Here is a 15,567-nt window from a genome sequence, read left to right as displayed (position 1 = left end):
AGATGAAAAGAATTTCAGAGAACACCAAGCAGAATAAAAAATCCACACACTTATGTTCATTAATCAAAATGCTGAAAATCAAACTGAAAAGAGTGCATTGAAGGCAGCAAGAGTAAAAAAGATTACATACAGAAAAATAAAGGTAAGGATTATAGCAAATGTCTCAAAAACTATGCAAGATAGAAGACAGAATGACATTTTTAAAATACTAAAATTTTTAAAACTGTCAATTTTATACCCAGTGAAAATACTTCCCCAAAATTAAAGCAAAACAAAGACTTCCAGACACACAAAAGCTGAAATAATTAATTGCCAGTTGGCTGGCAATTTTATAAGGAAGTTCTTTAGGCAGAAGTATGATACCAAGTGGAAACTTGTATCTACAAAAAAAATAAAGAGTTCCAGAAATTGTAAAAAGGGAGGCAAATTTTAAAAAACACTTTTTCTTATTTATGCCTTTAAAAGATAACTGTTAACATAATTTACTATGGGGTTTACAAAATGTACAAGTAAAATGGATGCTATTGTAGCACAAAGGATGGGTCAGAGGAATTAAAATTATTCTATAATAAGGAGCTACTATGGCTAATTAGACCGAACAGCAGAACAACCAAACAGCAGAACGACCATCCAGACAACCATCCAGACGACCTTCCGGACGAAGCCGGGGCTGCGAGAGCCAGCCGAGGCAGCTGGGGCTGCGAGGGCCAAGCCTCTTGCACAAATTACATGCATCGGGCCTCTAGTAAAATTTATAAAGTTCTTCCACTATACAAAAAATGCTATATTTGAAGGTAGAATGTGATAAGCTAAAGATGGGTCTGGAAAACCCTACAGCAATCATTAGCAAAATTTAGTTAGAGGTATAACAAATAAAATAATAACGGAGATAAATTGGAATCATATACTCAATCCAAATTGAAAAGACAATAAAAAGAAAGAGCTAATTAAACAAACTGAAGTGCATCGATCTACCTTAAAAGTTCAAGAAGGGGGTAGGGGTGAGGTGGAAATGGTCAGAAGAAATCAAGACAGTGTATTTTCTAAATGGTTTCAGGGAAAGAACACATCTCTAAAAAACTGAAATACTGTAAGTCTTTAAGGCTCTGCCCTATGTCCTTTTTTCATTTCTACATTTGCTACCTAGGCAATCTCATCAATAATCATGGCTTCAATGACCACCTATGACACTTAAATCTATCTAAATCTCTAAACTAGAACTTTCTCCCAAGTTCCTAAGATATTTTCAAACATCTACTAGACCAATGGTCGGCAAACTCATTAGTCAACAGAGTCAAATATCAACAGTACAACGACTGAAATTTTTTTTGAAAGCCAAATTTTTAAAACTTAAACTATATAGGTAGGTACATTGTTATTAACTTAATTAGGGTACTCCTAAGGCTTAGGAAGAGCCACACTCAAGGGGCCAAAGAGCCGAATGTGGCTCGCGAGCCGCAGTTTGCCAACCACGGTACTAGACATCTCCAGAAACACCTCAAATTCAACATGTTTAAAACTAAACCAATCTTTATTTCCAGTGTGATCATCTTCCCGTTTTCCCTTTTCACTGAAAGAATTATTCACATACAAGTTTCAATCAGAAACCTCTAAGACATCCTTAACATCCTTCTTCCTTCTCACCATATATAACAAATCTGTCACCAAATCTTATTAAACCTACCTTTGATCTACCTATTGTATTCCATCTCTTCTGTTACTATCCCAGTCCAGACACCAGTCTCACCAAATGTAGTACAATAGCTACCTAACTGGTGCCCTTCCTCCACTTCCCTCTTTTTGCCCTTCCTTCACCATTCTCCACCTTGCAGGCAATTATCTCTTCACAAAGTAAATCTGATGTTACCCTTTCACTTAAAACCTTTCAACAATTTTCCATTGCACTTAGGATAAAATCCAAAATCCTTAACAAAGCCTCCAAAGGCTCTTCATCATCTGACCCTACCTTACTGTCTATACTTATCCCCTCCAATGTTCTCTCATCTCTAGGCTTTCCATTTGTTGCTCCCTCTGCAAAGACTGCCCTCAGTCTTACTCCATCCCTTCATCTGATTGAGTCTACTTAACTTTCAATTTGTTCACGGTTTAAACAAAACTTCTTTAGGGAAATCCTTTCTGAATTTCAGATAGTATTGCATTAGGTCTCACTGAAGTTATAACCCAGAAATCTAAATTTTGAAAACACTATACGAGATTTTTATTTTAAACTTGAGTTTAAATTGGTACCTCCAATTCAAATCAACAACTATATTCCTACCTGTATTTCTCTTCTTATACTGTAAGAGGCCTGGTTTCCCAAAACATCAATACATGTACTCATTTGTTCTACACTACCAAGTGCATAAAATAGTTTCAGAATTTCTCCCAACTTCTTTTCTTAGAGTTATTGGAGATACAGACTGACTCTAGCAAAATATCACTATAAATCTACTAACTAAAGTTCATGATTTCTTGGCAATTCCTTTAATCCTTAGTATAAATCCTATGAAGGTATATAGTCAGGAAGCTCTTTCCAAAAGTGTCTTGAATTTTTTTCTTGTGATTTACATACCCATTTGATATGATGTAAGGCTTATTTGTGTCTGCTTATATTTAGTTTTAAGGTATCCTTTTCCCATCCTTTTTTTTTCCTATTTACGTGTGTGTGTGTGTGTGTGTGTGTGTGTGTGTGTGTGTGTGTGTTTTCTTAATCCTCACCCGAGGGTATTTTTTCCATTGATTTTTAGAGAGAGCGGAAAGTAGTGAGAGAGACAGAGAGAGAGAAACATCAACGTGAGAAAGATACATCAATTGGTTGCCTCCCACACTCGCACCAACCTGGACTGGGGATTGACCCTGCAACTTGACAGGCCTTGAATGGAATCCAACCTGCAACCTTCAGTCTGCAGGCCCACGCTCTAACCACTGAGCAAAACTGGCTAGGGCACTTTTGGGTAAAACACATGGTTCCACACTCAAAACTATGTAAAAAGGTATACCTGAAATCTTAATCCCTACTATCTCAGTTCCATCCATCCTCTATAGCAGCGGTTCTCAACCTGTGGGTTGCGACCCCTTTGGGGGTTGAACAACCCTTTCACAGGGGTTGCCTAAGACCATTGGAAAACACATACATAATTACATATTGTTTTTGTGATTAATCACTATGCTTTAATTATGTTCAATTTGTAACAATGAAAATACATCCTGCATATCAGATATTTACATCACGATTCATAACAGTAGCAAAATTACAGTTATGAAGTAGCAACGAAAATAATTTTATGGTTGGGGGTCACCACAACATGAGGAACTATATTAATGGGTCGCAGCATTAGGAAGGTTGAGAACCACTGCTCTATAGGTAACTATCCTATCCTATCTAATAAAAGAGAAACATGGTAATTAACTGTAACTTCGCTACCCTTCCCATTGGCTAATCAGCAAGATATGCAAATTAACTGCCAACCAAGATGGCGGCCGGCAGCCAGGCAGCTGAAGCAAACAGGAGGCTTGCTTGCTCCAGCGACCGAGGAAGCCAAGGTTCCCCGCCTGCCGCTGCCGGCCTCTGAGCTTGCACTCTAAGAAACAATGTTGCAATTATAGAACCTAAACAAACCCCAGAAACCTGCTTTCAGCCAGCCGGCCTCAGAGCTGGAGTTGAAACAGTGTTTCAATTATAGAACCCAAACAAACCCAGATCAGCAGCCGAGGTCTCAGAGCTGGAGCCGAGCCTCAGAGCTAAAGCCGGCTCTCAGCTCCAGTGACAGCCATAGAAGGTAAATAAATCCCAGAATAACAAAAAAAAAGAAAAGAAGGAGAGGTTGGGAGCTTCAGTCACCCGCCAGCCTGAAAACGGCACTCAGCCCCTCACCCAGACTGGCCAGGCACCCCAGTGGGGACCCCCACCCTGAAGGGAGTGTGACCAGCTGCAAACAGCCATCATCCCCTCATCCAGGCAGGCCAGGCACCCAAGCGGGACCCCCACCCTGATCCAGGACACCCTTCAGGGCAAACCAGCCGGCCCCCACCCATGAACCAGGCCTCTATCCTATATAGTAAAAGGGTAACATGCCTCCCAGCACCGGGATCAGCGGAGCCGCGAGGCCTCCCAGCACTGGGATCAGTAGAGCCGCGAGGCCTCCTGGCCCCTGGAGCAGTGTGACGGGGCGGCGCCCAAACCCCGATCGCCCTGCGGCTCTGTGTGTGACAGGGGGCGGGGCCCCAACCTCCCTATCCGCCCTGCTCTGTTCGTGACAGGGGAAGGCACCCCAACCCCCTAATCGGCCCTGCTCTGTGCGTGACAGGAGGGAGCTCCCCAACCCCCTGATCGGCCCTGCTCTGTGTGTGACAGGGTGCGGCGCCCCAACCCCCCCATGGGCCCTGCTCTGTGTGTGAGGGGGTAGAGCCGCAACCTCCCCATTGGCCCTGCCCTGAGTGTGACGGGGGGGAGTGCCCCAAACCCCTGATCAGCCCTCCTCTGTGGGTGATAGGGGGTGGCGCCCCAACCCCCTGATCGGCCCTGCTCTGTGGGTGATAGGGGGTGGCGCCCCAACCCCCTGATCGGCCCTGCTCTGTGCATGACAGGGTACGGAGCCTCAACTCCCCTGATGGGCCCTGCTCTGTGTGTGACAGGGGGCAGCGCCCCAACCCCCTGATCAGCCCTGCTCTGTGTGTGACAGGGGGTGGCGCCGCAACCTCCCCATCGACCCTGCCTTGAGTGTGACAGGGGGCAGTGCCCCAACCCCCCAATCGGCCCTACCCTGAGCATGACTGGGGTGGCATCGCAACCTCCCGATCCACCCTACTCTGTGCATGACAGGGGGTGGCGCTCCAACTCCCCAATCAGCCCTGCTCTGAGCCCGACCTGGGGCTGCACCTAGGGATTGGGCCTAAGCCAGCAGGTCGTTTTATCCCGAGGGGTCCCAGCTGTGAGAGGGCACAAGTGGGGCTGAGGGACACCCCCGCTGCCAGTGCACAAATTTTTGTGCACTGGGCCTCTAGTCATACATAATAAAAGCGTAATATGCAAATCGACCAAACAATGGAATGACTGGTAGAATGACCAATCACTATGATGCGCACTGACCACCAGGGGGTAGACACTCAACACAGGAGCTGTCCCCAGCCCCCAGGCCAGCCAAGGCATATGCCAGTGCCCCCCCCCCCACCCCCGATCACCCCACCAGTCGCCTCCCACAGAGGGATGCAACAGGCGGCATCAGCAGGGGACGGGGCTGGCAAGTGGGTGGCACCAGGCCAGCCAAGGCAGGTGCCAGCAGGGGCCCCCTCAAATGCCCTGCTGGTTGCCCCACAGATCAGCCCTGATTGCAGGCCAGGCCTTGCGACCCTACTCATGCACGAATTTTGTGCACCGGGCCTCTAGTGTTTGTTTCTCATTTATTATTCTTGTTTCTTTTTTATAACAATAAATAAATATTTTTATTTTTCCCCCACATAAAAAAATAGCATAATACACCCTCACATATACATAACACTCTTGTATTTTTCTTTTTATTACCCTATACTCCAGTAACATAATAGGTTAATTTTCTTTAGTAAGGTGAATAGCACCAAAACTTAAATTCCTTTACATATAGTTCAGATTATAAAATCATTTAATTATGGAAAATTCAGAGAATGTTTTTTAGACTCTTATGAAATATTTAGAGTTATTTTTAATATGTAATTTCCCTTCAATGGCCTGACAGAAAATGAAAGGGAGTTTTACCTAAATATTAAAATTCTATTTCAATCCTTTTGCATGACCATGAGCACATTTCCTCCTCTGTGACTTCAGTTGGCTCTACATTTCTGGAAAGGTGATTGACAACTACTTTAGGATCATTCTTAGCCTACTTCAACCAATACAAGCTAAATGATTTCCCACTTTCCCCTAACCTATCTCCTCCATATCTAAAGAAGATACAGTGAGAAGCAGATTGTAGGAGTGTGCTAAACAATCTAAGGACAAAGAACAGAAAGTAAAATCTGAAAAAAGAGATAGGACCTGAACAAAGGAGGAAGAAAACAAGTTTCCATTTGTCTACCTTTGAAATGCTCAAAATATTTTTATGTTTACAAAAATAAATTTAAAACTGATCATGGAAAGTTCTAGGCACCTAAAATTGGGTGGAAGAAACTTTTCTTAAAAAATACATTTTTATTGATTTTAGAGGAGAAAGAAAGAGATAGAAACATGGATGAGAAACATCAACATGGATCAGCTGCCTCCTGCATACACCCTCTACTGGGGGTCAAGCCTGCAACCCAGCCCTGATAGGGAATCAAACCTGTGACCTCTTGGTACATGAGTCAACGCTCAACCACTGAACCACACCAGCCAGGCTGGAAGAAACTTTTTAAAAGAATAATTATGAAACACATATCTCTGAAAATATTAAAGGTCTACCTAAAGCAACAGAATGGACAAAATAATCTCTCTAGTGTATCTTTTAGTTCTAAAAGCAACATCAGCCCTAACCGGTTTGGCTCAGTGGATAGAGCGTTGGCCTTCGGACTGAGGGGTCCCAGGTTCCATTCCGGTCAAGGGCATGTACCTTGGTTGTGGGCACATCCCCAGTCGGGGGTATGCAGGAGGCAGCTGATCGATGTTTCTCTCTCATTGATGTTTCTAACTCTCTGACCCTCCCTTCCTTTCTGTAAAAAATCAATAAATTAAAAAAAAAAAAGCAACATCATCCTTCTCCATCCACTCCCATTTCTCCTCTTTTAACCTTCTTGTGTCATTGTATCTAAATCATGCATGGACCAATTGAAATTGTATCACTACTTCTAACCCAGTTTCATACCATGATTTGGGCTGAGCAGAACCAAAAATTCAGTAGACTGGATTTGGCTCTCTCAGGTGGACTTACACTTCAGCAGAAGCTGAGGTCAGACAGGTAAATGAGATATATAACCGAACTTGATGTACTACTAGAGGCCTGGTGCACAGATTCATGCACCACTGGGGTCCTCGGGCCTGGCCTGTGGGGATCAGGCTGAAAGTGGCTTTCTGACATCCCCCAAGGGGTCCTGGATTATAGGAGGGCACAGGCCAGGCCAAGGGACCCCACTGGTGCACGATCCGGGTGGCGGAGGGACAGCAGGAGGGCTCCAGGGCATGTCCAGCCCATCTCACCCAGTCCCAATCAGCCAGACCCCAGCAGTAAGCTAACCTACCAGTGGTCAGTACACGTCATAGCAAGTGGTCGAACGGTCAGACACTTAGCATATTAGACTTTTATTATATAGGACAGGATTACCTACCAAATTTGGATCAAGCTCTCCGGCTTGGCATTTACGAACTCATGGGATTGATACCTTCTGGCTCCATCCCAACTCTTCTGTTCTCTACTAAGAACCCCTACAATTGTTTCCTGGAAGCTATTAAAAAGACCTCCCCAGCACTAGCTGGTTTTGCTCAGTGGATAGAGCGTCGGTCTGCGAACTGAAAGGTCCCAGGTTCGATTCCAGTCAAGGGCACATACCTGGGTTGTGGGCTTGATCCCCAGTGGGGGACTTGCAGGAGGCAGCCGATCCATGATTCTCTTTCATCATGGATGTTTCTATCTCTCTCTCTCTCTTCCTTCCTCTCTGAAATCAATAAAAACATATTTAAAAAATAAAATAAAAGCCCTGACCGGTTTGGCTCAGTGGATAGAGCGTCCGTCGGCCTGGGGACTGACGGGTCCCAGGTTCGATTCCAGTCAGGGCATGTACCTTGGTTGCGGGCACATCCCCAGTAGGGGGTGTTCAAGAGGCAGCTGATCGATGTTTCTCAACGATGTTTCTAACTCTCTATCCGTCTCCCTTCCTCTCTGTAAAAAATCAATAAAATATATTTTTTAAAAAAATAAATAAAATAAAAAATAAAAAGACCTCCCGAAATCATAGTCTTCTTCAAAATATAGTTAAATCCCATTTCCTCAATAGTTTTCTAATGTCTCTCCCTTCCTTGTACTCTCATAGCACTTAAGCTTTGTGCCACTCAATTCATAACCTCATCATACTTCCCATAAGCTCTTCTAAATTCTCACAGCAATTATTAACTACACCCTTTATTTAATACTTTCATTGGGTGTTTTTAATGGCTTACACACAGTAGGTGTGCTCAATTATTCAACTCTTTAAAGCACAGCATTCTACATTTCTCAATTTGCCCTAGCGGGTTTGGCTCAGTGGATAGAGGACCGGCCTGTGGACCAAAGGGTCCTGGGTTCGATTCCATTCAAGGGCACATACCTTGGTTGTGGCTCCTCCCCAGCCCAGGCCCTGGTCATGAGGCAACCAATCAAAGTGTTTCTCTCATATAGATGTTTCTGTCTTTCCCTCTCTCTTCCACTCTCTCTAAAAGATAAATGGAAAAGTACCCTCAGATGAGGATTAACAACAACAACAAAAAAGGCGCCAACCTGTAAGAGCTATGAATGGCCAAAGCTGTAACAATTTGAGCAACAATGACAGTACAAATAATAAAATATCCATCAAAGCATAATATTACAAATGATTAAATAAATAAGTAAATACAAGGGAAAGAAAAGGCAACACTTCCTTACAGAAGAATCCCAATTAATAAGTGTATCAGGAATAAAGAAAAAAAGAAAATCACCACTAAAAAACAAAAACTGCTATAGATATGATCCACCAATAAATGCTAAAATTAATGAGCAATAGTTTAAGAAAAAACAGGGTACTTGAATGCCCTCAAAATATTTCCCCAAAACATCTTATAATTTACAAAGTAAGAAACAGTAATTTGATAGTTGAGAAACCTGGCACATACCACGTTAACCAAAGAATCAAGGTTAACATTATCAGCAATAAGACATGGTGACATCAAGTACCCCTGATACCATATACAAACAAGGACACATCACCTTTGCATTATTCTGCCCAAAATACATTATCTCACTCTAATTATGAGAAAACATCAGACAATTCCAAACTGAGAATTACTGTCCAAAGTACCTGATAAGTAAGTACTCTTCAAAAGTGTCAAAGGTCGTAAAAACAAGAAAAGATTGATGAACTGTTACAAATTGGAGGAGACAAAGGAGACATAACAACTAAATGAAATGTGGGATCCTGGAACATAAAAGAACGTTAGTGGAAAAACTAATAAAATGTGAATAAACTCTGTTTACTTAGTAGTTAAAAGTACTGTTTTAGTCAAAAGTATTGTACCAATATTAATTTCTTAGTTTTGATCACGGTACTGTGGTTATAAAAGATATTAATATAGAGTGTGAAGGACATATGGAAACCCTTTGTAATAATTATGTAACTCTTCTATAAATCTAAAATTCTTTCAAAATAAAAATATTTTGAAAAATCTTGGATGATAAAAACAGTACTAATTGCAATGCTACATTAATTTTTTTTATATATATATATTTTATTGATTTTTTACAGAGAGGAAGGGAGAGAGATAGAGAGTTAGAAACATCGATGAAAGAGAAACATCGATCAGCTGCCTCCTGCACATCCCCTACTGGTACACGCAACCCAGGTACATGCCCTTGACCGGAATCGAACCTGGGACCCTTCAGTCCGCAGGCCGACGCTCTATCCACTGAGCTAAACCGGTTTTGGCAATGCTACATTATTTTATTTTACCTTAGACTCACTGTTAACTTACCTGAACTATATTGTTTTCCAGTGAATGCTACATTATCTCTGCTCTTATTTTATGCTGAGTCAGTAATATAATAAAGCTCTAACAAACCAATATTCTACCAAAAAGATATTCACTAACTAAAAACACTTAATGTCCTTTGATACCCTAAAAATGACTAGTAATTAGAATTTCATCTTCAAATATAAGCCTACACAGAGCTTTATCTTCAAGAGAAGCCAATATTATTGCTTACAGCATAAAAATATAAATTTAAAAAAATCCTTACCTTCCAACCACTGCCAGCCTCTCTATAATATGGGAAGTTATCACAAATCCACTGGTAAATCTCACTTAGGGTCATTTTCTTTTTGGGTGAGCTATTAATGGCAAATGTAATGAGGCTGGCATAACTGTAAGGAGGTTTCCCATCTTTGTGCTGTTGGACTTCTTCCTGGTCCAGAGTTGTATTTGGGTCAAGGAGTGCATTCTTCTTGGAAATTCCTGTTCCATGTGCATTTTGTGTAGCATCAGATTTTTGAATGGCTGCTCTCATGGTGAGCTGTGGTAACCAGTCCATAGATGTTAGGCTGCTCTCCAATTCAGATGTCATCCTGAAGGTAAATAGACTCCTTAGTCAGTATCAAGGAAAGAACCCCTGCTTCTCAAAATATCCAATATTCACAAATCTAGGAGTTCCAAAGTGAGGGAAAGCCTGAGTTAAATCTGGAGGGAAAAGATTGAATATGTTAATAACCAAACCAAATATTTAAGAGATCAACATTTCCAATCTTTTTTCTTACTTTTATCCTCTTCAAAACACAACAAATTTGATTTTAAAATGTTTAAGATACAGCACAATATGTACACACAGAGTGATTCTGATGCCATCCTTTACTCACCAACAATAAGGGCCCTTTAAAAACTGTACATTTGGTATTTCTTTTACACAAATTTTAAGGAAGTCATACAAACAAAGTAGAAGCAAGAGGTCAGAAAAGTACCTAAGAAATAGGCTCAGGAATTTGCACAGAGAAAATAAGGTAGAGCTGAGCAGGTAAAGATAAAAAGAGTAAAGAAGGGTAGACAAGAATATCAGAGACAGACTAGCTGGGGGCGTTGACAGTAAAGAAGAATGCAAACTCAAGGACAATGATGAACAGGAGAAAAGGAGGATAGACAGGACCAGGCAGTATCTTTTAAAATGAACAAATCAAGGAACAAGTTTAAGAAAACTAACTGAAGATCTGGGAACATTAAATATAAGACATTAAATCATATAAATGGACAGCAAGAAAAGCAGCATTAAAAGCTCAAGAATAGGTTTAATCTAAACATCCAGTGATCTGGATTCTGTAATGTATTTCACTCCAAAGCTGAAAATTTTAGATCATTATAATCCAAAGAAAGAAAAAAGAAAAACAAAATCTGACAGGTTAACACATTCTGGAGAGGAAGCTCTTCTAGGAATTAAAAGTACAGGGGGGAAAAAAGCATGACACTTCACAATGGAATTGCTAACTTTCAGCAGAAGGTACCAACTTTTCTATCCTGGGATCAAAGAAGCAAGAATAGTGACCCTGACTATAAAGTAAAGAAGAATGAAAAGCTTCTAAATTATATCAAAATATCGGGGAAAAAGAGAACAAAGTAAGAAAATTAAAGTGCCTCATTGAAAAGAAAAAAATGTGTGGCTAAGTCCATCCCAAGTGATTGCAGATAAAAAGCAACGGGGTATGCACTTAGGATCTGAACTTCTGGGAGAACTGATAAAGAATACAGGCTCTTGAGTCAGGCAGACTAGAGTTCAAGTACTGATTCTACCAGTTACTTGCTATGGGACCATGAAAATGCTCATATTTCTAAACTACAGCTTTCTCATCTATAAAATGAAAAAATAGTAGCTACAGTTAAAATATTACTTTGAGAATGAAACACGATAACATATGCACCAAAGAAACATTCAATAAGTGCTAGTTATTATACAAGTATCTTGGGAGGGTACTAATGCCCTATAAAGTAACCAGGATTAAGCACTAGCTATTATAAACAACCATGAGGATTATATCTGCATTGCCAGTAGAATCCTATTATATACTAGAGGCCTAGCGCACAAAATTCATGCACAGGTAGGGTCCCTAGGCCTGGCCTATGATCAGAGCCAATCTTCCCCAGCTGCTGGCAGTCGGCCCCATCCCCTGCCGCAAACACGAATCACTCTCTGTGTGTGGCGACCAGTGGGACGATAGGGGCCCCACTCGCTCACACCCGCCTTGGCCTGGCGCCACCCGCATCCTCCACCACCCACCCCTGGTTTCCCATTCCCCATCGGCCAATCGGAGACTGCCGGCAGGCGGGGAGGGACCAAGAGGTTGGCCAGCAGGACCCAATCGGGCAATTGGGACTGCGGGAAACTCCTGCGTTGAGCTTCTGCCTCCTGGTGGTCAGTGTGCGTCACAGCAACCAGCCGTTCCACTGTCCAGTCTATCTGCATATTAGCCTTTAATTATATAGGACTAGAGGCCCGATGCACAAAATTCATGAAAGGGGCTCGGCCCTGGCAACCACAGTGACTGCCTTGGCCCTCACAGCCCTGGCTTCATCAGGAAGATCGTCCAGACAGTTCATTCTGCTGTTCGGCTGTCCAGTCTAATTAGCATATTATGCTTTTATTACTATTGACTATTTTTCAGATATTTAAATCCACAGTTTTACCTTTCTCATTTTCTCAAATTGCCTTTATTTCTATTATATGCATGTCTCTGGAACCTGAACTTTACATTCCTCTATCCAGCACCTTTAGCTTAAAAAAACACAAAAAAAACATTTACCAATCTGCTCTCTAATCTCAACGAGAAATACTTGCTCCCACATATAATAGGTTAAAAGAACTTGTGTAACAAAGGGACAAGATAATTTAGAAATCACAGAATGTCAAGAGAGTAGCAAAGTACCCTAGAAATTCGAGACCAATCCCTTCAATCTAAAAATGAAAAACTAAGGTCTGCTGAAGTTAAAAGACTTACCCAACTTCACATGATAGTTAACAGAACTAAAACCAGAGCCCAGATCCTCTAATGCCTAATCCAGTAGTTTTTCTACCATACCTGATCTGTAAAATGAGAATAACAACTTCACTGACATAAAGTACTTTGAACAGTGACTGGCAAATAGTAAATACTCAATAAATGTTAGCTATTGGTGGTGGTGTTGATAATAGTAGTTACTGCTATTATTCTTCACATTTCATTCTATAAACATGGACTATTATTATACTACGCTGGCATCCTATTTGTCTCAATTAAGTTTCCACTGAGTAGCTTTATTTTGTTCAAATTCCCAAAGCATCAGTCACATATATTTTCAAAGTTAATATAAAAGTATATTATAAATTGGAATATAATTGATATTGCAGATGTTCCCCATTGAGAACCATCTTTAACTTGTCTCCTTCCAACAGTATCACTAATTGACACTTTATGAGTCAAAGTAATATAATGAGACATAGAGTAAGTAGGTACTTAATCTGTGTTATAACATTTAACAAGAATTTATAATTACACTAGAGGCTCGGTGCACAAATTCATGCACCAGTGGGGTCCCTCGGCCTGGCCTGCTGGATTGAGCCGAAACCAGCCCTCCAACATCCCGAGGGGGTCCTGGATTGTGAGAGGGCGCAGATCAGGCCGAGGGTCCCACCAGTGCATGATCAGGGCCAGGGAGGGACACAGGAGGTTGGCCAACTGGGTAGGGACCATAGGATGGCTCCAGGGTGTATCCGGCCCGTCTCACTCAATCCCGATTGGCCGGACCCCAGCAGAAAGCTAACCTACCAATCAGAGCATCTGCCCCCTGGTGGTCAGTGGACATCATAGCAACCAGTCGACTGTCTGCCTACTGGTGGTCAGTGCACGTCAAACCCAGCAGTTGAGCAGCCTTAGCATGTCATTAGCATATTACGTTTTGATTGGCTGGACTGATGACTGAACACTTAGCATATTAGGCTTTTATTATATAGGATTAGAGGCCCGGTGCACAAAAATTTGTGTCCCTCAGCCCGGCCTGTGCCCTCTCGCAGTCTGGGACCCCTCGGGAGATAACGACCTGCTGGCTTAGGCCTGCTCACGGGTGGCAGAGGGCAGGCCCAATCCCTAGGTGCAGCCCCTGGTTGGGCTCAGAGCAGGGCCGATTGGGGAGTTGGGGCACCGCACCCTGTCATGCACAGAGCAAGGCGGATCGGGAGGTTGCGATGCCACCCTCAATCACACTCAGGGTAGGGCCGATTGGGTGGGTTGGGGCACCGTCCCGTCACACTCAAGGCAGGGTTGATGGGGAGGTTGCGGCGCCACCCCCTGTCATGCACAGAGCAGGGCCAATCAGGGGGTTGGGGCACTGCCCCTTGTCACCCACAGAGCAGGGCTGATCAGGGGGTTGGGGCGCCGCCACTCTCACACTCACGGCAGGGCCGACGGGGAGGTTATGGCTCTACCCCGTCACACACAGAGCCGGGCCCGTGGAGGGGCGGGGGGGGGGGGGATTGGGGCGCTGCACCCTGTCACACACAGAGCAGGGCCGATCAGGGGGTTGGGGCGCCGCACCCTGTCACACACAGAGCCGCAGGGCGATCAGGGGGTTGGGGAGCTCCCCTCTATCAGGCACAGAGCAGGGCTGATCAGGAGGTTGGGGCGCCTTCCCCTGTCATGAACAGAGCAGGGCGGAGAGGGAGGTTGTGGCCCCGCCCCCTGTCACACACAGAGCCGCAGGGCGATCAGGGGGTTTGGGCGCTGCCCCCTGTCACGCTGATCCCGGTGCCGGGAGGCCTCACGGCTCCGCTGATCCCGGTGCTGGGAGGTATGTTACCCTTTTACTACATAGGATAGAGGCCTGGTGCATGGGTGGGGCCGGCTGGTTTGCCCTGAAGGGTGTCCTGGATCAGGGTGGGGGTCCCCACTGGGGTGCCTGGCCTGCCTGGGTGAGGGGATGATGGCTGTTTGCAGCTGGTCACACATCCTTCAGGGTGGGGGTCCCTACTGAGGTGCCTGGCCAGCCTGGGTGAGGGGCTGAGGGCTGTTTTCAGGCTGGCAGGTGACGGAAGCTCCCAACCGCTTTTTTTCTTTTTCTTTTTTTTATTCTGGGCCAGCTTTAGCTTTGAGGCTTGGCTCCAGCTCTTAGGCCTCTGCTGCTGAAAGTGGTTTCTGGCCTTTGTTTACAATGTTGCGATCCTGCTGGCTGAAGCCCGGCAGGTTTCTGGGGTTTTGTTTAGCTTCTATATTTATTACATAGTTGCTTAGAGTTGCAGGTCAGAGGCCGGCAAGGCAGGTGGGGAACGTTGCAGTTCTCCGTCACTGAAGTAAGCAAGCCTCATGTTCAGTTTAAGCTGCCTGGCTGCCGGCCGCCATCTTGGCTGGCAGTTAATTTGCATATCACCCTGATTAGCCAATGGGAAGGGTAGCGGTTGTACGCTAATTACCATGTTTCTCTTTTATTAGATAGGATATGTAAGGGCTATGCTACAGTAAGATTTTATACACACTCACACAAACACACACACACGAAGTATCATAAAATTCCTGCCATCTAAGAACACAAAGGCCAATCAGGAAGGTCAAACACAAGAAAGAGCTAATTTTTTAAATATATTTTTATTGAATTCAGAGAGGGAGAAGGAGAGAGTGAAACATCAGTGATGAAAGAGAATCACTGATCAGCTGGTTGCCTCCTGCACGCCCCACACTGGGGACCAAGACTGCAACTCGGGCATGTGCCCTTGACTGGAATCAAATCCGGGACCCTTCAGTCCACAGGCTGATGCTCTATCCACTGAGCCAAAGCAGCTAGGGCTAAAACAATTTTTAAAAAAGAGTACAAAGCTGAGCTCTTTGTGCTGCAATGATTCAGAAAAGGGAGAGGACAACAATGACTGAAGCCTTAAGAGGTAGCGAAGGAAG

General features: G+C 43.7%; 1 protein-coding gene across 6 annotated transcripts in view; it reads right to left on the bottom strand.

Moving 5' to 3' along the window:
• Positions 1-15,567, bottom strand: part of FOXJ3 (forkhead box J3) — a 127,703-nt gene that overhangs the window by 65,330 nt on the left and 46,806 nt on the right. For 5 of the 6 annotated variants that reach the window (XM_036347276.1, XM_036347271.1, XM_036347274.1 and 2 more), the window contains exon 3: positions 9,909-10,233. In XM_036347276.1, the coding sequence (XP_036203169.1) occupies positions 9,909-10,233 (325 nt within the window). Of the gene's footprint in view, positions 1-9,908; positions 10,346-15,567 lie in introns of all 6 variants that reach the window. The other variant, XM_036347272.1, reaches the window with a different exon arrangement.

This window comes from Myotis myotis, unplaced genomic scaffold (genome assembly GCF_014108235.1).
Source record: "Myotis myotis isolate mMyoMyo1 unplaced genomic scaffold, mMyoMyo1.p scaffold_m19_p_2, whole genome shotgun sequence".
NCBI lineage: Eukaryota > Metazoa > Chordata > Mammalia > Chiroptera > Vespertilionidae > Myotis > Myotis myotis.
This window is presented reverse-complemented; position numbering and strand designations above follow the sequence as displayed.